Source organism: Macaca fascicularis, chromosome X (assembly GCF_037993035.2).
Source record: "Macaca fascicularis isolate 582-1 chromosome X, T2T-MFA8v1.1".
NCBI classification, from domain to species: Eukaryota; Metazoa; Chordata; class Mammalia; order Primates; family Cercopithecidae; genus Macaca; species Macaca fascicularis.
In genome coordinates, this window is record NC_088395.1 from 138,685,204 (window position 1) to 138,711,093 (window position 25,890).

General features: G+C 36.8%; 1 protein-coding gene across 11 annotated transcripts in view; it reads right to left on the reverse strand.

Moving 5' to 3' along the window:
* Positions 1-25,890, reverse strand: part of MBNL3 (muscleblind like splicing regulator 3) — a 117,335-nt gene that overhangs the window by 58,907 nt on the left and 32,538 nt on the right. For 5 of the 11 annotated variants that reach the window (XM_074029188.1, XM_015444041.4, XM_005594592.5 and 2 more), the window contains exon 2: positions 3,368-4,243. The exons of 5 other annotated variants lie outside the window; for them this stretch is intronic. In XM_074029188.1, the coding sequence (XP_073885289.1) occupies positions 3,368-3,544 (177 nt within the window). In that variant the 5' untranslated portion in view covers positions 3,545-4,243. Of the gene's footprint in view, positions 1-1,825; positions 1,871-3,367; positions 4,244-25,890 lie in introns of all 11 variants that reach the window. One more of the 11 variants, XM_074029189.1, reaches the window with a different exon arrangement.

Here is a 25,890-nt window from a genome sequence, read left to right on the forward strand (position 1 = left end):
TCAATGGCAAACTGTAATATCAAGAAATTGGCATAGAATGGATTAAGCAATATTTAAAGAGAACTTTGGAGACAGATTGTGCCCAGTCCACAAGGCAACGGAGTCAAAAACAGCTGCATACTAACATGATATGAGACCATTCTACATAGTTGGAAATTAATCCATGGACTGCACTAGATTTCCATTTGAAGATGGTGCTGCCTTCATCACTGAGCACTCAACATTCATGGATTGATAGGCACAGCACTTCAGCACAATACACAATCAGTCATCCAATTTGCCCTTCTTATTTTCATAATATTCCCTCATTACAAGGTGCATTACAATGCTCATTAGAACATTGTATCTGTTGTACCTGTTATTAAGGCAATAACCATCATCTGGTAGAGTAGCTAGTACTAATAAAATTCTTACACAACAACAACAAAACAAAACAAAAACAAAAGCAGCAGCCCAAAATTCATCAAATGATTGCTTCAGTTATTTAATCACTCATGAGAGAAGAAATAGTATACAGATGAAGTTCAACAGTGTTTCAATTATAAAAACTCAGGGGAAGTAGGAAATGCTGCAGTAACCACGGAAGTATGTTATTTGTGTATTATAGATATGATACTAGTACAATGCACACAGGTCAATTACCCTCAGCTTAATTTAACTTTCATGCATGTCATGGATAAGAACTACAAAGCTCTTGTGCAGACATGGAACTCTGATTAATGTGCTATCTAAATGGCAAATTAAATAATTGTTTGAAAGGCTTTATATATTTGAAATATTAAGGGTTTCACAAAAATATGAGAATGTAAGGATTATGTAAATCATCTTTACCCTTTGTGACTGGTCATCAGGATATTAACATGATGCAAACATTACTTTAAAAATACTAGATACAGTGAGTAGACAACTTATTTAAATAATTAAGTGGCTTATTAATATTCATTGGCCATTATCTATTTTGTCTCTGAATTAAACACTTTCCAAGCTCTAAAGTTGTAGTGCAGTACGCATTTTGTAAACAGTCACCTTCCCTAGTACTTTTCTTCAAAATGTTTAGTTTATGGTACTCTTTTGCCTTTAAATGGAATTACTGACCTGAGTTTATTAATGAATAGGAAGATCACACATCTCCTTTCACATTCTATGATGTTCGGAAAGATAGAATTTACAAAGCCTGCAAGGAACTCTATATCAGAGCAACCACAAAACAGTTATACTTAGTTTGAACAACTAATATCACACAGCAACTAGATTTGGTTATGTACCTTTAGAACATGAGTTTGTAATTTTAAATAATAAACCCTAACTAAATAGAACTTTATTAAAGAATGCCTCCAACAAACATTTAGTTGATAGGAAGAAAACCTTTTATTTAATTCACTTTTATAGTGAAATGTGGTTTTCCATTTGTACTAGCTTACTGCAGTCTCCACAATAATCACAGAAGTTAGGTAGAGAAGATATTACCTATCTGTTAGAGATGAAGTCACTCCAAGATTGTGAGGTTAAGTTGCCCGAGGTCAGATACAGAGGCTGGGACTGTACCCCAGATCTCCTGAAACAACACATGCAAAGTTCCTACTGCAGTTCCTGACCCTCTATATGGACTGGATGAAAGATACCTCATTTTTTCCCCCAACTAACTCAGCAATCTTTTCCCCTTCAAAGTAATGCCCAACCCTGTAGCAGCAGATTTAAATAATACACAAAATAATTGTAGATGAAACTTAAATGAAACCAAAATGAAGAAAACAAAGTAAGTTCTTTAGTCATAATGTCTACCACAAATAAAGGCAATTCAGAGATTTTCAATGGTAGGAATTACCTTTATCTTTACAATAACAAGTTTGTATTCTTAAAATGGGATGGTCTGCAAAAAAAAAAAAAAAAGCAAACTAGTAATCACGAAATAGGTAAAAGTAACTCCTTAAGTAGTACAGGTTGAGCATCTCTAATCTGAAAACCTGAATATAAAATGCTGCAAAAGCCTTAACTTTTTAAGTGCCAACATGATGTCACATGGGTGGCTGAGATAATGACACTTTTGTTTTCTGATAGTTGAATGTACACAACTTTGTTTCATGCACAAAATTATTCAAAATGTTGTATAAAATTACCTTCAGGCTATGTGTAAAAAGTATATGTAAAATGTAAATGAATTTCATGTTTAGACTGGAGTCCCATCCCCAAGATATCTCTTTATGGATATGCAAATATTCCAAAATCCAAAAAATCGAAAACATTTTCAGTCTCAAGCATTTCAGATAAGAGATACTTAACCTGTGTATCACTTAAGAAAATGTTTCCTGAGGAAACCATCACACTAAGGGATACATCTCTGTTAGCCAATGCAGCCATAAATAAAAATGTTAATGAGGTAAAATTGGTCACTGGTCATGATGAGGGTAAAACAATATCAAGAAACTGAAAAGGTTCTTGTTAAGCTTAATTCATTTTGACATATTTTGAAAAAAATCTCAAATGCATTGTAGCAAATCTTATTAATTAAACCAGAAATCCATTACAATTTATTGCTTCTATGTTTTAATTTGTACTTTTTATCCTTAAGGATAACTATGAATAAAACATGAAAATGACTACATTTTCTTTTTCTGCAATCATATACATCCTGTCCTATATAATACCTCATCTGCCCTCATATTTTGTTTATAATCTAGTATGTAATACTCAGGCTTGATGACTTTGGTAATAGGGCTTTTCTTACAAAATATACTTACAAATCTGAAATTGGTCAATCAGCTGTCCAGGAGGAAAATTAAGTGAACCTAGTTTTATAGCAATATGTTTAAGTTAAAGGTTCAAAATATACTTTGAGATACTTCAAAACGCTATAATTTTCCTTCTGGAAACCTTATACTCCCTCAGTCTGACCTTATTTATCCTCTGAAAGCTGACTGGTCCCTCCCAAGTGCATTTTGGTACTATGGATAATAAGCTATAATTCAGTGAAGGGCTTCTCTAGGTTACATGGCGATTATGATCACTGTAACATCTAAATCATATACAAAAAAGTAAATGATAGCAAGACTACAATCCCTCACTGCTACAAAAATTATTCAATTTTTATTCTTTAAGTGTATCTGTTTTGATAAGTGGTAAGTGGTCTTTGGTGGAATGAGATTTAGACTTGGCTTAGCTCTACAAACACAAAGAATTAAGACATTTTGTCGTTAAGCCATTCTGACTTTAAGACCTTCTATCTTGCCATTCTGTTTTTTTTAAAAAAAAAAAAACAAAATTTATCACTTTCATGCTATTATTAATTTTACTCATTTCAAAGCACATCGTATTTCAAAAAACACAGAAATCAACAAATTTAAATTATGTGCATTCAGATGGGACTCACCTTTAGAGAATCAAAACAGGCCACCACACGACCATTTTCCACATGGCAAACTCTTGGTGGATGGGCAAACTTGCAATCTGCATCAGCTCGAGAGCAAGTTCCTCTCTGAAATTCTCTACAGACTTCTAAAGTCAGCCACTTGGTATCACGAATCAGGGCAACATTGACAGCCGTCATATTGAAAGCAAAATTAAAATCCAATGTACCCTCTTTAGGACAATATTATTGTGGACTATTAAAGGATTAAAAATGAATTCAAACTAAGTGTGAAGAGATAACAGGTTGCTTTGGTGAAACGTCTATTTGTTAACACTTAGGTTTTCATTAAAGTCAAATCTGGTCTAGTCAAACAAAAAGCCAATCATAAAAACTATCAGAATAACTAAAAATCAAATTAGAGACCAACTCCTAAGAAGCCAACTGTTAAGATAATGAATGCTTTATTTTGTTCCTTTGCCGAATTTATGTGAAATAACCAGCAGACTTTCAAAAGAATTCTGTGCTCTGCAGTTGATGTTTTCAATTATTCTTGTAAAAAACATATGCTGCTGGCTGCCCTTTGATTTGTGGAATGGTCTCAGATCAGGGGGAGAAAAGTTTTTCTATTTATTAGCTTTAAATAATAAGATTGGGAAGGATGTTAGAACCCCAAAAAAGTTTTGTTGCAAAATCAAGTGGAGGGAAAATGACTAAGAAAATTGAGAATCACAGAAAAAAGAAATGGACCAGCTGCTGACAGTAAACTACAAGCACACCAGGTTCGGCGGGGAGGTGGAGAGGGCAGGGAACGGTATGGTAGGGAGAGGGGTTTATAAAGAGACAGCTCTAGAGTAGAATCCAAGCAGCAGAGTTTTCAGAAAAGGCACTTTTCAGAACCTGCAAGAAAAAAATAAATAAAATTAGCTAAAATAATACAATGCTTCCGTTTCAAACTCTAGATTTGGAAAAGAAGTAACTATATCCTATTTAAAACAGGAAGCATCTAGATACTGACAGTGCAACATAGTACAGTCAGCTATTGTCAATAAAAAGGGCATTTCCCAGTATAAAACTGTATAGTAAAAGCAAGCAAGTGCTTAGATTTACTGTTGTACTACAAGACTGGGCAACAACCTCACATTAAGTGGGGTGGAGGATGGAAATGTAAAATGTGCTTCAGATAAAGAAAAAAGTCATTTTAAAAGATATTTTTGTTTGTTTGTTTGTTTGTTTGTTTTTCGTGTGTGTAGGCTCCTTAGTCTCTGAAGGGAAATTGGAGCAACTCAGAAGAAGGTTTCAGCATATACAAACAAGTGAGACAGAATGTGCTGTTTAATGAAATAGATTAAATATTATGCAGCTTTAAAGTACGCAGTTTAACTCAGTGTGAACGAGCTATAATTTCTAGCAACAGCTGAAAAGATACAGGAAAGGTTAATTTACTGGCATATGCCATAAACACATACTGAAACAGCACTAATGCAAAAGTGAGCTCTGAGTATTAGAAAAATCAAATAACTGTTAACTTCATCAAAAAGTGAGATTAAAGTTCTTAAAAGTATTTCATTTAATTTTTTGGACAATATTTTCAACAACTTTATAAAAATCTCAATCTTCTCTTTGTCTTTTCCATATTCAAGATGAAATTCAGTATCACCTGACTTTTCAAATGTCATTGAGAAATTAAGTACCTAGAAAATTCAAGCAAGCTTATCTACTCAAGAGCAAAACATGTTTTTCTCTGAATCATTCTTCATGGAAATCACTCTAAAATGTATTCTATGTAACTTTGCCTTCTTAAAAAATATATCAAATATAATTTGGTCTCTAATTAAAGACTTGGGACTATTAATATATTAGGAAGTATAATAGTTCTCATCTTTAAGTGGCAGACTAATTGTCATATCCACTGCCACTTATCTGACTGTCACAATATCTACCACAGTGAATTTTCCAGCTCTCTTCTGAAAAACCTAATAGCCAGTCATGAATGTTGAATAACAATTAGTTACCCACTGAATGAGGGGCCTTTGGAACAAAATGCAGAGCTTTCTTGCATCTTCTATGACTGCTCTTACTTTTTTGGGGGCCCTTCTGCATCAAGTTACATGCAGGACCATGTTCTAGAGGGTTGAAGTTGCAGGCAAATGACTTCTAGGAAAAAATATTTTTTAAATAACCTGATGATAGAAATGCAAAACAAAATCACAATGTGATGACCACTTCACTCTTATTAGTCTAACTATAATTTTAAAAGACAGAGAAATTGGAGAAATTTGAACCCTCATACATTGTGGCTGGGAATACGAAATAGTGCAGTTGCTGTGGCAAACTGTCTGACAGTTCCTTCACTTCCACAACTCAGTATATACCCAAAGTATCTGAAAACAAGCGATAAAGAAATCCTCCTACAAATCCTTGTACATGAATGTTCATAGCAACACTATTCACAATAGCCAAAAGTGGAAATAGCCTAAGTGTCCATTAACAGATGAATGGATAAACAAAATGTGGTATATCCACACAATGGAATATTATTCGGTCACAAATAGGAATGAAGTACTGAGGCATGCTACCAGAAGGATGAACCTTGACAACATCATGTTAAGCGAAAGAACTCTGTCACAAAAGGCCACATATTGTATGATTCTATTTATATGAAACATTCAGAGTAGCCAAATCTACAGAGACAGAAGATAAATTAGTGGTTGCCAGGGGTTGCGAAGAAGGGATAAGGGTGAATGACTGCTTAATGGGTACAGAGTTTCCTTTGGGGGGTGATGAAAATGTTCTGGAATTAGATAGTGGTGACGATTGCTTGATTTTTGAAATACCATAACCAATTCACTGAATTGTACACTTTAAATAGATGAATTGGATAGTATGTGAATTACATCCCAATAAAGCTGTTATATATATTTTAAAATGTCTAAAGAGACATGACAACCAAAAACAGCCTGACTAGTGATGGGATTAGCTATCCCAAACTTTCTGAGTTTCTCCTTAGCCAGAGATTTTTCTCAGTAGTGTCAGTAAGTTGAATTTCAAGAGTAAATTCATTTCCACACTGTAACTGTCTTAATGTATTATGAAAAGTACTCTGGAAGAGTATGATATTCCAACCTAATCCCACAACTAAATTATATAGTCTGTCTGAACACATTTGGAAGGAAAATGACAAAAAAAGATCTATCTATATAAGATCTGCTCAAAACATAAACACTGAGGGTCTGGAGAAAGACTTTTTCTACAGAGGTCCACCAAGTATAGAAACATAATAAATGATACATGTGAATTCTGAACTTTTACAAATGAAAAATGCAAACAAGAACTGGCTTCTGGACATGCATTTTATTCAGAGATAGGGGGAGAAAGAATTTTCTTTTTTCTTTTTCAAAATTTTGGCCTGTAACCTATGATGAAGCCCTGGCCAACTCTTCAAAGCAGTTCTAGCCACCACATGTCTTCCTTCAGACTGAAACTATTTTAGGGGCTGACTCAGAAGAAACTAAGTGCAACACTCAAGGGAGCTGGAGGAAAGATGGGGAGAAGTTCTCTCATGCAGCTCTGTTTGTCTATGTATAAAAGACAGGGAGAAGTGCCAGTTTTCTCTGTATTCTTAAGATCAATTTTGTTTTGGGGATAATATAGCTTTGTCTTCACTTCCTTAGACTTAAGTAATAGGAATACAGTTCTGCTTCTTAAGATTTATAGTCCTCTAAAGCAGAACATGAAAAGTTACCATTTCTTAGTGCATTTGTACTTTATTGTACTTGCAGTTTACAAGCGCTTGTATTTCACTGATCTTTCGATCTCTCAAAAATATTCTAAAGCATGAGTGATAACCTAAAACACTGATGACTGAAATGAAGCTCATGGAGGTTAAATTACTTATTCGAAGTTACAAAGCCTGGTGGTAGAGCCATGACTCCAGGCAAGATCTTCTGACTCCAAATCTCATGCACTGATTCTAGCTGAGAAATGTCATAGATAGCATTGTTTATCTCTCTTGGGAATCTTAAACAAGGGAAACCTGTCAATTTTGTAGAGTACTTATGGTTCGTTTTCAGAATTACATTCATGCCTGATGTATCAACATTTTCATAATTGCCATAAGTTGTGCTCAACCAACATTTATCTAGCATCTACTATGTGCCAGGCATTGTTCTAGGTACTGAACAAGACTGATAAGGTCCTTGCTCTTGTGGAACATGCTATGCTCATTTAAATAGAGAAGTAACTTGATAGTACAAGGAAATAAAATGAGTATTAGAATTTATGAAGAGCTGGAAGTAAACACTAGGAATTCTGACTTCAGCACAAACCTCTAACTCACCATGAATGATACACCAAGCACTATGATTTAAGAATACTCTTAAACGCACACTCAAACACCACTGCATAGAAGTTAAGTCATCAAGAGGAATACCTTGGAATTACATTGAGACTTATTGCTCTCCAGATTTCTCTTGGAGAGGGCAACTACTATTCTCATTTTACAGATGGGGAAATGAGGGTGGAGAAAGGTTGAGTAATTTAACTTGCACAACTTCATGAAGCTAGCAGGTGATCAAGCCATGGTTCAAACTCAGGCAGCCTGACTCCAGAGTCCCCTCCACCACTTAACCATACCACAATACTGTGTTACTCTTATGGCATCTATCATATTCTTCCTCATGCTTGCTGACTGGGCCCCTTAACCTTTTCTCCCTTACCAGATTTAAACTCCTTGAGCATAGAGATCATGTCTTGCTCAGCACTGCTGGCTCTATCTTGTCATTGGGGGTTACAGTAGCATTCCCCAGGATTTTTGTTTTGAAAATTATAAAGATTAAATGGTAATTTAACATTAACCCTTCTGTTGTATGACACTAGAAAAGAGTTTTGTCAGTTGGGCACCCTCTAGGCTAGCTGAGCTTTGGCCACCTCTGTTAGTTTTGAATTGATTGGACCTGTGAAGTTGAATATTTTCTCACAATCCTAGCCTTCAAATTGGGATGACAATACCTAGGATTCTTCATATATAGTGCATTCATTCTTCACAAAGAATGACCTATTCCTGTCCATTTGATAGCAACAAGATCTTATAAAAATATGAAATTCCCAGATGATTGCTGTTTGTGTCTTTGGATAGTAGGTTCATCTTTGGAATGTTTTTGCTCAATAATAGGTATGATGAAACTGAACTGGTGGTGGGAATAAGGGTGGGGGAGATTTCACTCCAATCCACAGGAAGAAACCTTTCATAAGTATTTTTCCATGAAAATAAAATAGTTAACTTTGACTTTGAATTGATGCTCATCTATGAGAGTCCTAGACAAGATACAACATAAGGAAAATACAAAAACTTATATTTTAAAATTAAATACATAACAGATTCTCTATTAAAGTATAATGTTTGAAAAAAGAACTGCAGATTTTATTATTTTTAAGAATTCATATTTTTTTTTCTCACGGAAGTTGTCTTGAAAGTAAAACAAGAGAAGAAAGACATGTTTTCTTCTAATCTAATGGAAGCAGTAACTTGTCCTAGAGCTGTTTGCAAGGCCACTACCATCAGCTACTTTTGCCCTGGTTTTCCTATACTTTCCTTGTCTCCTACTTTCTTTTGCCTTCCCTCCACAAACCAGCACATAACAGGAACACTGCCAGTGCCTGGTCCAGAAGATCACAAAGATTTTTGGCACCTAAACCAATCACTGAAGAGGTCTTCCTTTAAATGCATTTATCAACCCCTGAATAAACAATGAAAACAATGTTTTCTTTCTTTCCATTTTAAGCTTTCCTTACATCTGTATTACTTCTGAATTTCTTGTGGTCATTTATTTTGGCTCTACAAATATATGACACACCTGCCATACACTGCTTGAATTGGATGGCTGACAAGATTTAAAAGTCTTCAAGTTTTCAGATTTGCTTCAAGTTCTATTTCCCTCACGTGTTTTTGTTAGTGGTCCACCACAAGTTCTGTAAGGAATATAAGAGGTACTCAGCACTGCAGATGGAAACCATGATTTCATAGACATCCTATGGAAAATCAAGTCTTCTGTCCAGAAAAAAAAAGTGGTCGTAAAAAAATAAGGATATTTTGCCTAAGTACAGAACTTTTTCATTAATGTATTTTTAAAGCTTTGCTGCATTTTTTTCATAATACTCCTGGGATGGTAAATTCCATGTCTTTTTTCAAAAAGCAGGTAAGTCAACTTATTCTATTTTACAAAACAATTAAACATCCCAACTCAGTTCATACATATAATCATAAAAGGAAAAAATAGGTGCAACAGTGTCTCTTTTGAAAATAACTTTAGCAATGGATAAAATAATGTTACTGGCACATCTTTTTAAAAAAGATGTGTCCATTTTTAAATAGTACAAGAACTTGCTAATAAATGCCATTTAAAGTTTTATTATCATTATTATTTTTTAATTGTACTTTAAGTTCTGGGATACATGTGCAGAACGTGCAGGTTTGTTACATAGGAATACACGTGCCATGATGGTTTGCTGCACCCATCAACCCATCATCTACATTAGGTATTTCTCCTAATACTATCCCTCCCTTAGCTCCCCACCCTCCAACAGGCCATGGTGTATGATGTTCCCCTCCCTGTGTCCATGTGTTCTCATTGTTCACCTCCCACTTATGAGTGAGAATATGCAGTGTTTGGTTTTCTGTTCCTGTGTTAGTTGGCTGAGAATGATGGTTTCCATCTTCATCTATGTCCCTGCAAAGGACATGAACTCATCCTTTTCTATGGCTGCATAGTATTCCATGGTGTACATGTGCCACATTTTCTTTATCCAGTCTAACATTGATGGGCATTTGGGTTGGTTCCAAATCTTTGCTATTGTGAATCATGCTACAGTAAACATATGTGTGCATGTGTCTTTATAGCAGAAAGATTTATAATACTTTGGGTATATATCCAGTAATGCGATTGCTGGATCAAATGGTATTTGTGGTTCTAGATCCTTGAGGAATCACCACACTGTCTTCCACAATGGTTGAACTAATTTACACTCCCACCAACAGTGTAAAAGCATTCCTATTTCTCCACATCCTCTCCAGTATCTGGAGATGGTATCTCATTGCAGTTTCGATTTGCATTTGTCTAATGACCAGTGATGATGAGCTTTTTTCCATGTTTGTTGACCACATAAATGTCTTTTTTTGAGAAGTATCTGCTCATATCCTTCACCCACTTTTGATGGGGTTTTTTTTTCTTGTAAATTTGTTTAAGTTCCTTGTAGATTCTGGATATTAGCCCTTTGTCAGATGGATAAATTGCAAAAATTTTCTCCCATTCTATAGGTTGCCTGTTCACTCTGATGAGAGTTTCTTTTGCTGTGCAGAAGCTCTTTAGTTTAATTAGCTCCCATTTGTCAATTTTGACTTTTGTCACCATTGCTTTTGGTGTTTAAGTCAAGAAGTTTTTGCCCATGCCAATGTCCTGAACGGTATTGCCTAGGTTTTCTTCTAGGGTTTTTATAGGTCTTGTGTTTAAGTCTTTAATCCATCTTGAGTTAATTTTTGTATAAGGTGTAAGGGGTCCAGTTTCAGTTTTCTGCATATGGCTAGCCAGTTTTCTCAACACTACTTATTAAATAGTGAATCCTTTCCCTATTGCTTGTTTTTGTCAGGTTTGTCAAAGATCAGATGTTTCTAGATGTGTGGTGTTATTTCTGACGCCTCTGTTCTGTTCCATTGGTCTAGATATATGTTTTGGTACCAGTACCATGCTGTTTTGGTTACTGTAGCCTTGTAGTATAGTTTGAAGTCAGGTAGCATGATACCTCCAGCCTTGTTCTTTTTGCTTAGGATTGTCTTGGCTATGTGGGTTCTTTTTTGCTTCCATATGAAATTTAAAGTAGTTCTTTCCAATTATGTGAAGAAAGTCAGTGGTAGCTTGATGGGGACAGCATTGAATCTATAAATTATTTTGGGCAGTATGGCCATTTTCACAATATTAATTCTTCCTATCCATGAGCATGGAATGTTTTTCCATTTGTTTGTGTCCTCTCTTATTTCCTTGAGCAGCGGTTTGTAGTTCTCCTTGAAGAGGTCCTTCACATCCCTTGTGAGTTCAATTCCTAGGTATTTTATTCTTTTAGTAGCAATTGTGAATGGGAATTCACTCATGATTTGACTCTGATTGTCTGTTATTGGTGGATAGGAATGCTTGTGATTTTTGCACATTGATTTTGTATCCCAAGACTCTGCTGAAGTTGCTTATCAGCTTAAGGAGATTTTAGGCTGAGAAAATGGGATTTTCTAAATATACAATCATGTCATCTGCAAACAGAGACAATTTAACTTCCTCTCTTCCTATTTGAATACACTTTATTTCTTTCTCTTGCCTGATTGCCCTGGCCAGAACTTCCAATACTATGTTGAATAGGAGTGGTGAGAGAGGGCATCCTTGTCTTGTGCTGGTTTTCAAAAGGAATGCTTCCAGTTTTTGACCATTCAGTATGATATTGGCTGTGGGTTTGTCATAAATAACTTATTATTTTGAGATGTTCCAATAATACCTAGTTTATTGAGAGTTTTTAGCATGAAGCACTGTTGAATTTTCTCAAAGGCCTTTTCTGCATCTATTGAGATAATCATGTGGTTTTTGTCCTTGTTCTGTTTCTGTGATGGACTACGTTTATTGATTTGTGTATGTTTAAATAGCCTTGCATCCCAGGGATGAAGCCAACTTGATCATGGTGGATAAGCTTTTTGATGTGCTGCTGGATTAGGTTTGCCAGTATTTTATTGAGGATATTAGTCTCTCTTTTTCTATTGTTTGGAATAGTTTCAGAAGGAATGGTACCAGCTCCTCTTTGTACCCTTGGTGGTATTTGGCTGTGAATCCGTCTGGTCCTGGGCTTTTTGGGGTTGGCAGGCTATTAATTACTGCCTCAATTTCAGAATTTGTTATTGGTCTATTCAGGGATTCGACTTCTTCTTGGTTTAGTCTTGGGAGGGTGCATGTGTCCAGGAAATTATCCATTTCTTCTAGATTTTCTAGTTGATTTGCATAGAGGTGTGTTTATAGTATTCTCTGATGGTAGTTTGTATTTCTGTGGGATCAGTGGTGACATCCCCTTTATCATTTTTTATTGTGTGTATTTGATTCTTATCTCTTTTCTTCTTTATTAGTCTGGCTAGTGGTGTATATTTTTTGTTAATCTTTTCAAAAAACCAGCTCCTAGATTCATTGCTTTTTTTGAAGGGTTTTTCATGTCTCTAGCTCCTTCAGTTCTGCTCTGATCTTAGTTATTACTTATCTTCTGCTAGCTTTTGAGTTTGTTTGCTTTTGCATCTCGAGTTCTTGTAATTGTGATGTTAGGGTGTCAATTTTAGATCTTTCCCACTTTCTCCTGTGGGCATTTAGAGATATAAATTTCCCTCTAAGCACTGTTTTAGCTGTGTCCCAGAGATTCTGGTACATTGTGTCTTTGTTCTCATTAGTTTCAAAGAACTTATTTATGTCTGCCTTAATTTCGTTATTTACCCAGTAGTCATTCCCAAGGAGGTTGCTCAGTTTCCATGTAGCTGTACGGTTTTGAGTGAGTTTCTTAATCCTGAGTTCTCATTTGATTTCACTGTGGTCTGAGAGACTGTTTGTTATGATTTCTGTTCTTTTGCATTTGCTGAGGAGTGTTTTACTTCGAATTATGTGGTCAATTTAAGAATAAGTGTGATGTGTTTCTGAGAAGAATGTATATTCTGTCGATTTGGGGTGGAGAGTTCTGTAGATGTCTATTAGGTCCATTTGGTCCAGAGCTGAGTTCAAGTCCTGAATATCCTTGTTAATTTTCTGTCTCATTGATCTAATATTGACAGTGGGGTGTTAAAGTCTCCCACTATTATTGTGTTGGAGTCTAAGTCTCTTTGTAGGTCTCTAAGAACTTGCTTTATGAATCTGGGTGCTCCTGTATTGGGTGTATATACATTTAGGATAGTTAGCTCTTCTTGTTGCATTGATCCCTTTACCATCATGTAATGCCCTTATTTGTCTCTTTTGATCTTTGTTGGTTTAAAATCTGTTTTATCAGAGACTAGGATTGCGACCCCTGCTTTTTTTTTTTTTTTTTTTTTTTTTTTGCTTTCCATTTGCTTGGTAAATATTCCTCCATTCCTTTATTTTGATCCTATGCGTGAGATGGGTCTCCTGAATACAGCACACTGATGGGTCCTGACTCTTTATCCAATTTGCCAGTCTGTGTCTTTTATTTGGGGCATTTGGCCCATTTACATTTAAGGTTAATATTGTTATGTGTGAACTTGATCCTGTCATTATGATGCTAGCTGGTTACTCTGCCCATTAGTTGATGTAGTTTCTTCATAGTGTTGGTGGTCTTTACAATTTGGTATGTTGTTGCAGTGGCTAGTACCGGTTTTTCCTTTCCATATTTTAGTGCTTCCTTCAGGAGCTCTTGTAAGGGAGGCCAGGTGGTGACAAAATATCTCAACATTTGCTTATCTGTAAAGGATTTTATTTCTCCTTCACTTATGAAGCTTAGTTTGACTGGATATGAAATTCTGGGTTGAAAATTCTTTTCTTTAAGAATGTTGAATATTGGCCCTCACTCTCTTCTGGCTTGTAGGGTTTCTGCAGAGAGATCCACTGTTAGTCTGATGGGCTTCCCTTTGTGGGTAACCCGACCTTTCTCTCTGGCTGCTCTTAACATTTTTTCCTTCATTTCAACCGTGGTGAATCTGACGGTTATATGTCTCAGGGTTAGTCTTCTAGAGGAGTATCTTTGTGGTGTGCTCTGTATTTCCTGAATTTGAATGTTGGCCTTTCTTGCTAGGTTGAGGAAATTCTCCTGGATAATATCCTGAAGAGTGTTTTCCAGCTTGGTTCCATTCTCCCCATCACTTTCAGTAACTCCAATCAAACTTAGGTTTGGTCTTTTCACATAGTCCCATATTTCTTTGGGGGCTTTGCTCGTTTCTTTTCATTCTTTTTTTCTAATCTTGTCTTCACACTTTATTTCATTAAGTTGATCTTCAATCTCTGATATTATTTCTTCTGCCTGATCGATTCGGCTATTCATACTTTTGTATGCTTCACAAAGTTCTTGTGCTCTGTTTTTCAGCTCCATCAAATCATTTATGTTTTTCTCTAAACTGGTTATTCTAGTTAGCAATACCTCTAACCATTTTTCAAGTTTCTTAGCTTCCTTGCGTTGGGTTAGAACATGCTCCGTTAGCTTGGAGGAGTTTGTTATTACCCACCTTCTGAAGCCTACTTCTGTCAATTTGTCAAACTCATTCTTCGTCCAGTTTTGTTCCCTAGTTGGCAAGGAGTTGTGATCCTTTGGAGGAGAAGAGACGTTCTAGTTTTTGGAGTTTTCAGCCTTTTTGTGCTGCCTTTTCTTCATCTTCACAGATTTATCTACCTTTGGTGTTTGATGCTGGTGACCTTCGGATGGGGTTTTTGTATGGACGTCCTTTTTGTTGATGTTGATGCTATTCTTTTCTGTTTGTTAGTTTTCCTTCTAACAGTCAGGCCTCTCTGCTGCATGTCTGTTGGAGTTTGCCAGAGGTCTAGTTCAGTCCCTGTTTGTCTGGGTATCACCAGCGGAGACTGCAGAATACTAAAGATTGCTGCCTGCTTCTTCCTCTGGAAGCTTCATCCCAGAGTAACACCCACCAGATGCCAGCCAGAGCTCTCCTGTATGAGGTGTCTGTCAACCCCTGCTGGGAGGTGTCTCTCAGTCAGGAGGCACGGGGTCAGGGCCCCACTTGAGGAAGCAGTCTGTTCCTTAGCAGAGCTCAAGTGCTGTGCTGGGAGATCTGCTGCTCTCTTCAGAGCCAGCAGGCAGGAACGTTTAAGTCTACTGAAGCTGTGCCCATAGCCTCCCCTTCTGCCAGGTGCTCTGTCCCAGGGAGATGGGAGTTTTATCTATAAGCCCCTGACTGGGACTGCTGCCTTTCCTTCAGAGATGTCCTGCCCAGAGAGGAGGAATCTAGAGAGGCAGCCTGGCTATAGTGGCTTTGCTGAGCTGTGGTGGGCTCCACACAGTTCGAACTTTGAGGTGGCTTTGTTTATACTGTGGAGAAAAACTGCCTACTCCAACCTTGGTAATGGCAGACACCCCTCCCCTCACAATGCTGGAGCATCCAAGGTCGACTTCAGACTGCTGTGCCTACAGCGAGAATTTCAAGCCAATGTATCTTATCTTGCTGGGCTCTGGCAGGGTGGGATCCGCTGAGCTAGACCACTTGGCTCCCTGGATTCAGCCCCCTTTCCAGAGAAGTGAACGGTTCTGTCTCACTGGTGTTCTAGGCACCACCGGGGTATGAAAAAACTCCTGCAGCTAGCTCCGTGTCTCCCCAAACAGCTACCCAGTTTTGTGCTTGAGACCCAGGGTGCTGGTGGGGTAGACAACCAAGGGAATCTCCTGGTCTGCGGGTTGCAAAGACCATGGAAAAAGCATAGTATCTGGGCCTGAATGCACCGTGCCTCACAGCACAGTCCCTCATGGCTTCTCTTGGCTAGGGGACGGAGTTTCCCAACCCCTTCTGCTTCCTGAGTGAGACGATGCCCCACCCTGCTTCAGCTTGCCCTCCATGGGTTGCATCCACTGTCTAACCAGTCCCAGTGAGATGAGCTGGGTACCTCAGTGGGAAATGCAGAAATCACCTGTCTTCTATGTTGATCTCACTGGGAGCTGCAGTCCAAAGCAGTTCCTATTCGACCATCTTGCTCCACACCCAGAACCCACCATTTAAATATGTTAAACTAGCCCAATTTAATATAAAACAACTGAAAACCTGGATTCTAAACATAGTTGTTATTAAATCATACTCATTAAGTGCTTGCTTATGTGCATGTGACAGAAATCCCAGTGCCATTAAAAGGTCTTCTTTCACCAAAAACTGGATTTCAACTTGAAGACAACAGGAACTTGACACACTTGGCACTTCCAATCCTATAATGCTCAAGCATCTTAGATGAATGAAATACTAAATGGGTCCCAAGACTGATTCCATTTAATATATGTGGGGTGATTTTGCTGACAATACTCGGCAGACATTTATCAGGCATCCACTATGACCCAGGCCCTGATCTAGGTCCTGGGGAAACAAAGGTGAACAACACAAAAGCCCTGTCCTTTGACTTGTACATTCAAGTGAGTGGTAGCAGGTGAGGACTAGCCAGGGGAGCAGAAAATAAAGAAATATATTCCATCATTCATTTTATCCAATCAACAAATATTTAATATCAATGAAAGTAAAATCTTTAAAAATGTTAACATAGGAAAATATCAATCAATCAACAAACATGTTTTGTATGCCAACTACCTGCACAGACCTGTATCAGGTGCTTCGTGGGAATTAGAATAACCTTAAGGCACTGCCTCTGCACTCAAGAAGCCCCTAATTTAGTTGGGGAGGTAAGAACAACATATATGATATGTCTGCAAACAATGCAGACAATTAAGAACAAAATTTGGTAACATTAACAACAAATCTGATGACAGTTCTGAGAACAGAACATCACTAAAGTCTGGAGTAGTCAAAGGAGTTTTCAAGAAGAAAGGGGAGCTGGGCCTTAAAGAATGAGAAGGATCTAGATGAAAGCAAGAGGAGCAGATAGTATTTCTGAAAAGGGAAGCAGCATGAATAAGGGCTGGAAGATCAGACTGGGCACCTGGCATGTGTAGGATGGTGAGCATACATGGGTTGGTTAGGATGGTAGGTTTATACTGGTGAAGAGAAATAATGTGTGGGTGGTTTCTGAAGAACCTGGAAAGCAACCCAAGGAGTATATATTTGTTATAGAAGAAGGAGCCTCTCTCACAGAATTGAAGCAGAGTAGAGTCTTAGAGGCCGTAAATGTAGTATGTTAACAATGATCTGCTCCTGGAAAATTGGTTTACTTAAGGAGCCCACAGCACAGAGTCAGAGTAAAGTTCATGCATTCAATGTACTGTGGAAGAACAAAAGGTGAAGTGAAAGTAGATAAAGGTCAGAGTGTTTTTCTTTACTTCACAGGCTCCGTGAGGCCAAGATAGAGAGTATTTCAAGACCGGTCAACTTAAAAAGGTTGGGAAACAGAAAATTACAGCTTCTTGTTTGCATTTTGCTACCTACCCATCATTTATCAATGACCCCAGTCATTAAGGACACATAGCTACATTCCTATTTTCTGAACTGACTCAAATACTTTTCAATCTTTGTCTCTATAATATAAATTCTTTTAAAAATGTAGTTGAACTTTCAACTAGGATGGTTTTTTCCAGTTACATTTTGCCAAATAGTAAGCTCACACCAGGAACTAAATTTGAACAGTAACTTTTTGGATATAATGGCATCCTGTAAATTCCTGCTATAGGGCTTTAACCAGCACCCCTTTTCAAACCAGTGGTTTGAAAGTGTTCATGCAGACGGGCGTGGTGGCTCACACCTGTCATCCTAGCACTTTGGGAGACTGAGGCGGGCGGATCACTTGAGGCCAGGAGTTCCAGACCGGCTGGGCCAATATGGTGAAACCCCATCTTTACTAAAAATATAAAAATTATCTGGACATGGTGGCACATGTCTGTAATCCCAGCTACTCAGGACGTTGAAGCATGAGAATCGCTTGAGCCTGGGAGGCAGAGGTTGCAGTGAATGGAGATCATGCCATTACACTCTAGCCTGGGCAACAGAGGGAAATTCTGTCTCAAAAAGAAAAAGAAAAAAAAGTGTTCATGGTTCTCCCAAAGTACATATTGAATTGAATCAAATTAAATTTTGGTGGCCAAGATATTCACTGATAAGATTTGGTTGAAAATTCACTGTTCACCTCCCCATACACACACACACACACACACACACACACACACACACACACACATCAAAAGCTATCACTAAATGTTTATTCATCCTTTAACTACTTATAAACAGCCCAAGAAATTCTCTAGTCAAACATGAGGGTCATGTAAGGATAATTATTTGGCAGAGAGGTAAACTAAGGTAGCATCCATGTGATATAATGTTGTAAAGGGATTCACTACCATACCTAATAGGCATCCCGTGAGGGCTTCCTTACCTGAATTCATCACTGGCATTATAGCCAATAAATTCAGATTCTCAATCTCCATACTAAGTACCTTCTTATCAAGAGCACTTATAAGAGAAAAAAGCTTTGTGGCTGAAAATGTTGGGAGAGTACCAAACGTACCCTGATTTCAAAGACCAATGCCAAACCTTCCAGTAGCCTTGAAGGGAGTTTTCTGGGAAAGTGAATTTTCTAGGAAAGTATGCACAAGAGTTCTAACCCTTTGTGTCTGAACTTACTGTTTCTAGAAGCATTATTTCACATTCATATCACGCACATGACTGAAATACGTATCTACAAACCAATTGCCTAGAGTTCATTGGAAAGTTGGCTACTTTAGCAAAAAGTTATGAGTGAAATGCTGGGAGCACAGACAGGATAGAATCTTAAGCTCTATATTTCCCAATCTTTACACAGGCCTGAGGGTATCCTTCTTTAAGAGTTTCTAAAATAAAAAAATTCACTTTTCTCTTGATATTCCAAAGTAATTTATGCTTCACTGGAAATTGTGGGCCTTTCTTTATGGAAAAATTTAGAGGAACTTCGAAATAGGCTTACTTTTAAGCATCTTTTAATTGAATGTTGGCCAAGTAGTCAATGCCCTTGTTAACACTAAAGAAAGTTGTATAAATATAATACAGTCATTATAAAGTCATCTTCCTGGCCCAGATAGAATAGTTCTCTTCCATCTTCCAAGGTCAATCTCAAAAAATCTCAAAAGAAAGATTATAGAACCCCCAAAGTAGAGGGGAGCTGGAAAGGAGATTGGTTTAATTATACCATGAGATTGGAAAGCAACACCTTACCCCCATAATCTAATACTCATCTTCAATAAAAACAATGCTATGAAACACATCAGTTTCAACTCTGATTTACCTCAATAAATGGGGAAACAACTTCTGTGCCAACTTTTGCAAGGCATGCGATTTAAATCCATGTTTTGGATATAAAAAAGGGATATGGACAATCAAGTATACATCAAATACGAAAATATTCCAAATAAAATGGGCTCATAATAGAGTTATCAAAGCCAATGAGGGACAAAGTAACCTACTGATTACTTCAACCTTGAACAGAGGCCCAGAAGGGTTCATTTACTTGGCTGAAATGCCTAAAATTTTTAGTGTACACACGAAGAGTTCACGCTGTAATTTCATCTTATCTGATATCTTGGCAATCTGTGATCAGAATGGGTAGGCAGAGTCCCAAAAGTTTAACCCAATTGTCCCAGTTCATTTAGTTTGTTTTATTGACAGCTCATATTCATGTTGAAACTTAATTCCTGGCTCTGGAAGCATTTTCACACTACTGAAAACCAGAGGGACACCTTCCATAGCTTTAAATCCCTGGAGAAAGGCAATCCCTTGCTTCTGAGGTTATAAAGATTCATTGACCTCTGTGGGCCTGTGTCTTCCATTAATTTCAACACAACTGCCGTGACACCCTTGTTCAGTTTCAGAGAACAACATCTTCTTTGGACACATGGTTTTGTTTCATTTGCCTCTCTACTATAGGTTGTCCAAACTTTGGATTCAGCTTTTCTATCATACTCTGCCTGATCCTCTCTACTTTCTAAAACCTGTTAGAATCAGATTTAGTTTACCTGTTTGTAACCATCTGACCCTCCTGGCCACAGTCTGTTGCAAGCCAAAACTCGTGAGATCTAGCACATTTCTTCTGTTAAACAAATAATTTGGTTTGTCCTCTCTTTTTCCTGTGTCTACTTCTGTGAGCCCATTTCTCCTGTTATCCTCTGGTCTGGATAAACTGTGTCCACACAAAATATTTTCTATATTAATTTCTAATCAACTGTGATACTGGGAATTGTATTAAGTAGGAATTCTAAGAGTGAGTTTAGGATTCACAACCACTAGAACACAATGAGGAAGATAAATTTGCTTTGCTGAGCATATCATATGATGTATTCTAAAGCCAATATCTTTGTTATTAACTAATAGCTATTTTTATATTCCAAGGTCAATCTATTGATTATTAATAGGTATCAATAATAGTTAACATGTATGGAGCTCTATTTCTGTGCCAGACACTGTGCTAGGCATTTTATATTCATTTTCTCATTTAGTCATCCCCAATATCCTATGAGGTACATACTTTTAAAGAGCAATGTTAAAATTTCATTTAAAAACAAAATCAGTCTTTCACAAATTTTAATTCTAGACTTGTCACCAAATCATTGTATTGTTTTTCAATATTTAAATTTCTCAGAAATCATAAGAGTCATAAACACCAATAAAAAATCTCCAAGTTCTCATTCTCTACACCCCAGATTCCTGAAATTACAATAAGAAAGCTTACTAATCCCTACCCATGGAAGCCAAAGCATCCTGAATTGCTTATAGGTACACATATCTGGCAAATAAGTTAGAAACTGCTTGACACATTGGGTTTAAAATCATCATTCAAAAGAACATGTGGTCCAGAAATCTGGCAACCAGCTGGCAGAAGGGAAGCATAAAAACCCTTGGGCACAGTAGATCCTTCCTCTAAAAATAAATTTTTTTTCTACCAAAAAAAATGGCTATCCAAATCAAAGTGAAATCTCTGAACAAGATTTGGAAATTATGAAAAAACTATGAAGCTATAATACTACAACAAGATTGTCGGTAACCTTCACAAATGCAACTCCGTTGCTAACTTGTCAATTTACTATATAAAAATCTGGAGTGTGCAAGTCATAAAAAGAAGGCAAATTTCTTTAAAAAAAGATTTCACCACAAGAGGTTTTCAGGACAAGATCTGAGTAAGAGCCTGCAAAGAAAACAGGGATTTGACAATAAAACTCAACGGAAATACCGAAGTCAAACAAGCAAGGAAGTCTGTACATATATGTTGGTAAGTACCAACATATATGGAAAGTAAGAAGGTACCTATAAAGAATCATCTCAAAAATCAACTCAGCTTAAATGCCTAGGCAAAAAAGAAGAAGGAGGTGAAAAAGGAGGAGATGGAGGAGGAGGAGTGGTGGCTTAAATAGTAATTTAAAGAAGGCATTTACATTTATACTGAGGTGAAGGGAAAGTCCATTAAAGCTGATAGATTCCTGTACTGTAGGTAGGAATCATGTCATGTAGGTATCATCTATGTCACTAAGTACTGAATGACTTAAACCATTAAATCTGACAGCCATATAATTCCATATACAGAAAGGGAACCAAAATGTCTTCATTCTACTTAAAATAACAGTATAATCCTACAAAAGATCATAAAGATTCTCAGCAAATACAAACTTCTTCAACTCAAACTGACATAAAACTAGGCTGAAATTCTCAGGGTCTAATATGGATGGTATTATCTATTACATGTACTACTAAACACTTGTTCCACTGAAGATACGCAAGCCTCAAACAACAAAGCAGCTTTCACATTAGTAACTACTGAAACAACACAACTCATGTTTTCAGGTTTGGCAAAAGTCATATAAGATTCATTCAGTAAAGGGTAAGAATTTTGCCAATTCTAGAGTTGGAAATAACTCTGAAAGATCAAGTCTAGCTCATTACCTTCAGGCAGGTAAATGTAGGCCTCTAAACCTTTTAGGGTAAATGGTTTATATCCATTTATTCAATGTATATCAATAGCAGTTATCCATAATTAATCTTTTATAAATTTATTCACTAAACAAACAGTAAGAACTAACTCAGGGCCATATAACTAGATGTTGAAGGTACAAACATGGATAAGCCACAGTCCCTCGTTTACATTTAATTTTCAAAATTTCAAAGAAATTTCAAAAAATGTCTTAGTGGATAAATGATAAGACTTTAGAAATCCTGATGTTATATACCCTTCATTTAAAAAAAAAAAAAAAAACTTATGTGTAGGCCCACAATGTTACTGAAGAATAGGCCAAACACTAGGAACTGGTCCATCTTCTGTTGCTATAAAGGAATATCTGGGACTGGGTAATTTATAAAGAAAATAAGTTCATTTTGGCTCATGGTTCTGAAGGTAGGAAAGTCCAAGATTAGGCAGTCCTTCTGGTGTGGGCTTTGTGCTGCTTCAACTCATAGTGGAAAGTGGAAGAACAATTAGACACATGCGAAAGAAAGGGGGACAAAGTGGTTGGCCCACTTTATAACAACACACTCTCATGAGAACAAACCCAGTCTTACTAGAACTGCGTTAATCTATTTGTGAGGGTGGAATTCCCATCACGTAAACACTTCTTGAAGGCCCTATTACACTGGCAATTAAATTTGAAGATGAATCTTGGCAGGGACAAACCACATCCAAACCACAGCAGAACCCATCTATCCCTTGACCATGATCCTCAGGCCTCTTCCCACTATCACTTGAGCTGTAATTTTGTCTCCCCAACAAACATCCATGTGACTTTCCTAAACGTCAACTTGGCCTCCCTCTAGGGGAAGGCCTCCAAAGCCTTCATGGTTGAAATATCTTCTTCTACCTGATACCTCCTCTTCCTCACCCTTAATCACTCCAGCATGTACTACAATACAGCTTCCATCTATCATTCTATTAAAATTCCCCTAGATTCAATGACTGCATTCAAGTACATTAATTTGAATTGAATATTACCTCTCCTAGTACAGTATTTGGCATACTAGATTCTCAATAAATACTAGCTGAGTTGAAATTTGTATAAATAATAAAGGTGGTGTGCACTATATAGTAGTTACTCATTAAACAAAACTTCAAATTGTCAGTTGTGTAAGAGTCTGCATATTTACAACTATTTTTTCTTTCATTTGTTTTCCAAATATGTATTAAGTACCAGTACGAGGCAGTGGACATGGTTCCTGTTGTCATGAACTTTAATAGTCTAACAAACTATAATTTCCATGCCACATACTTAATAAACCTGTGTATATAAAAAACAGTATAACATAAATTTGATTTTTAAAAATATATTTAAAGGTCTTACAGGATTATGGAATGTGCTTCCTTAGAAAGGGAGAAATCCTACTCATTCCGTGAGAGCCAGCTTTTGATTTACACCAAGTAAAAGGGATCAATGGGTACTCAAAACACTGTTCAAATAGACATCACCACTATGAACCCATTAAATTAAAGTTGTGTATTTCTGGGAACCCCTTCAGAGCATAACCTAGCCTGATGCCTAACACTTAACAGGCTCTCAGTCTACTTTTTATATATATATATTTTTCCCTTTTCCAGGTGAGGAAACTAAGACCAGACCCAGAGAAGTGAAGAAAATGTGTTGTTGTATACACTACAGAATAAGTTTTAGAATCACAAAGACCTGAATTTGAACCTCTGTCAGGGTATTTAAACTTGGTATCTCAGCTTCCTAGCAGGAATAAATCATATGACACGTGCAAATGCTTGGTGTGAGATAGGCACTCAATAAAGCCAAGATCCCAGTTAATGACAGATATGGTAAATGAGTTGTTAGGAATTCAAAGGAAGTGTTAAAAATGAGCAAATTATGATATTTATTTGGTGTTTTAGGCTTGACTTCATCCAAGGTGAAGCTTTAAATAAAGTGTGGGAGAGTGCAAGGGACCTAGATGGAAAAAAGTTAACAGTTGCCCAAGGGATAGAAAACAGAGCTGATGTAACAGCATCCTTAGAGACTATAGTAAAACTTACCCAGATAGTAGCAATGTCAATTAATTAAACAGGCAAAAGTTTTATACAATTAAAATAAATAAAGGTAGAGTGCTTCAAGGTGGCACAAACAGAACAAATGAAAGCAGTACCTTTTCCAGATCTTTTAAGATTAACTTTTAAATAAGTAAAGTTCGCATGAAAAATTGGAAACTTTAAACGACTAGGTTCTTACTTAAGAGAACAAAAGAAACAAAAATTAAATGTCCTAGACTTTTTGGAAACCCGTAACAGTTATCCCAGCATAGCATAGTGGTTAAGAATAGGATTCTGGAGCCAGAAGGCCTTGTTCATCATTCTACTTCTTACTGACTAATTGAAAACCCTGGGCAAGTTACCTAAATAATCTGTACTTCAGTTTCCTCATCTATAACATGGTATAATAGTATCTATCTCCTAGGGTTGTTTTGTAGATTGAAATTAGTTAATATTTATAAAGGACTTAGAATAGTGTCTGGCACAGAGTAAATACTAATTAAGTGCTTCTGAAATAAATCACCTGAAGTTATCTCATTCAGTGTGGAAATAGAACTCTGACAAATCTCATTCCATTACTTTACAGTGGCTCAATTTTTAAAATTATTATTACTTTTCATTTCAACAACCTTTGAGGTACAAGTGGTTTTTTGTTACATGGATGAATTCTATAGTGATGAATTCTGAGATTTTGGTGCACCCATTACCTGAGAAGAGTACCATGTGCCCAATATGTAGTCTTTTATCCCTCACTCACGTCTCTCAATCTCCCACTGTGAGTCTCCAAAATCCATTATATCACTCTGTATGTCTTTGCCTCCTCATAGCTTAGCTCCCACTTGTAAGTGAGAACAAATAGTATTTGGTTTTGCATTCTTGAGTTACTTCACTTAGAATCATGGCTTCCAAGTCCATCCAAGTTGCTGCAAAAGACGTTATTTTGTTCCTTTTTATGGCTGCAATGACTCAATTTTTAAAAAATGATTTGTTATGTATTTGCTCTGAAGCCATCAAGGTCCTTATATACACACTTACAAAATGATAAATTCTGGAGATGAACACAGTTGAACAAGAAAAAAATAAAGACAAATGGTTCACTTGCTGTTTTTCCAGAAAGATCTACAGGTGAAAGCTACAGAGAGATAAACTTTAGCTCAACACACTGAAGAGCTTTCTCACAGCCTGAGCTCTCTAAGTGTGTTGAAATGCTTTTCTGGGTGGTACACTCCTCTTCACTGGGTTTCCGTCACACTGGCTGGGAAGTTGGGCTAGAAATCCCCAAATGACCACATAAGGCTAAGACACCATGAGTCAATAACTTATTATTATAGTATCAGAGAGGAAGTGCATTTCTAACCTGTATTCTAGGTGCATAGCACTGCATTTGGTTTTTGGGTGACACAAAATGCATACAAGATAGTTTCTTCTCTCAATTAGTTTATAATCTAGTTGGGGAGATAATCTCACACCCCAAAACTATTAGAGGCAGCATATAATTAAGTTCTGAATTTCACTTGCTTTTTATTTAAAAAGAATATAAAATGACAAGCTTTGCCCTCTTGGAATGCACTCTCTTATCCAATTGCAGTATTTCTTGTAGATCACAATGATTGCATCTATGTAAACAAAAAATAATCATTGCAAGGTTCCTATTTTCCTTTAACATGAATGGGAATATGGTATATCTAACAAGATATCCTAAGTGCAAAGCACTGCATTGATAGCAGATGATTCAGAAAATGCAAGAAATAAAAATAAAAATGAACATACATATTTCTATTATACATAAGAATCTGTGCTTTTTATAGGAAGTTGAGTAGTTCAGTCATGAACTCAAGCAGACCTGAAACTATGCATTCCCCCACATTTTTGCTTTAATATGAAAGCCTGAGTTATGGACTCACAATG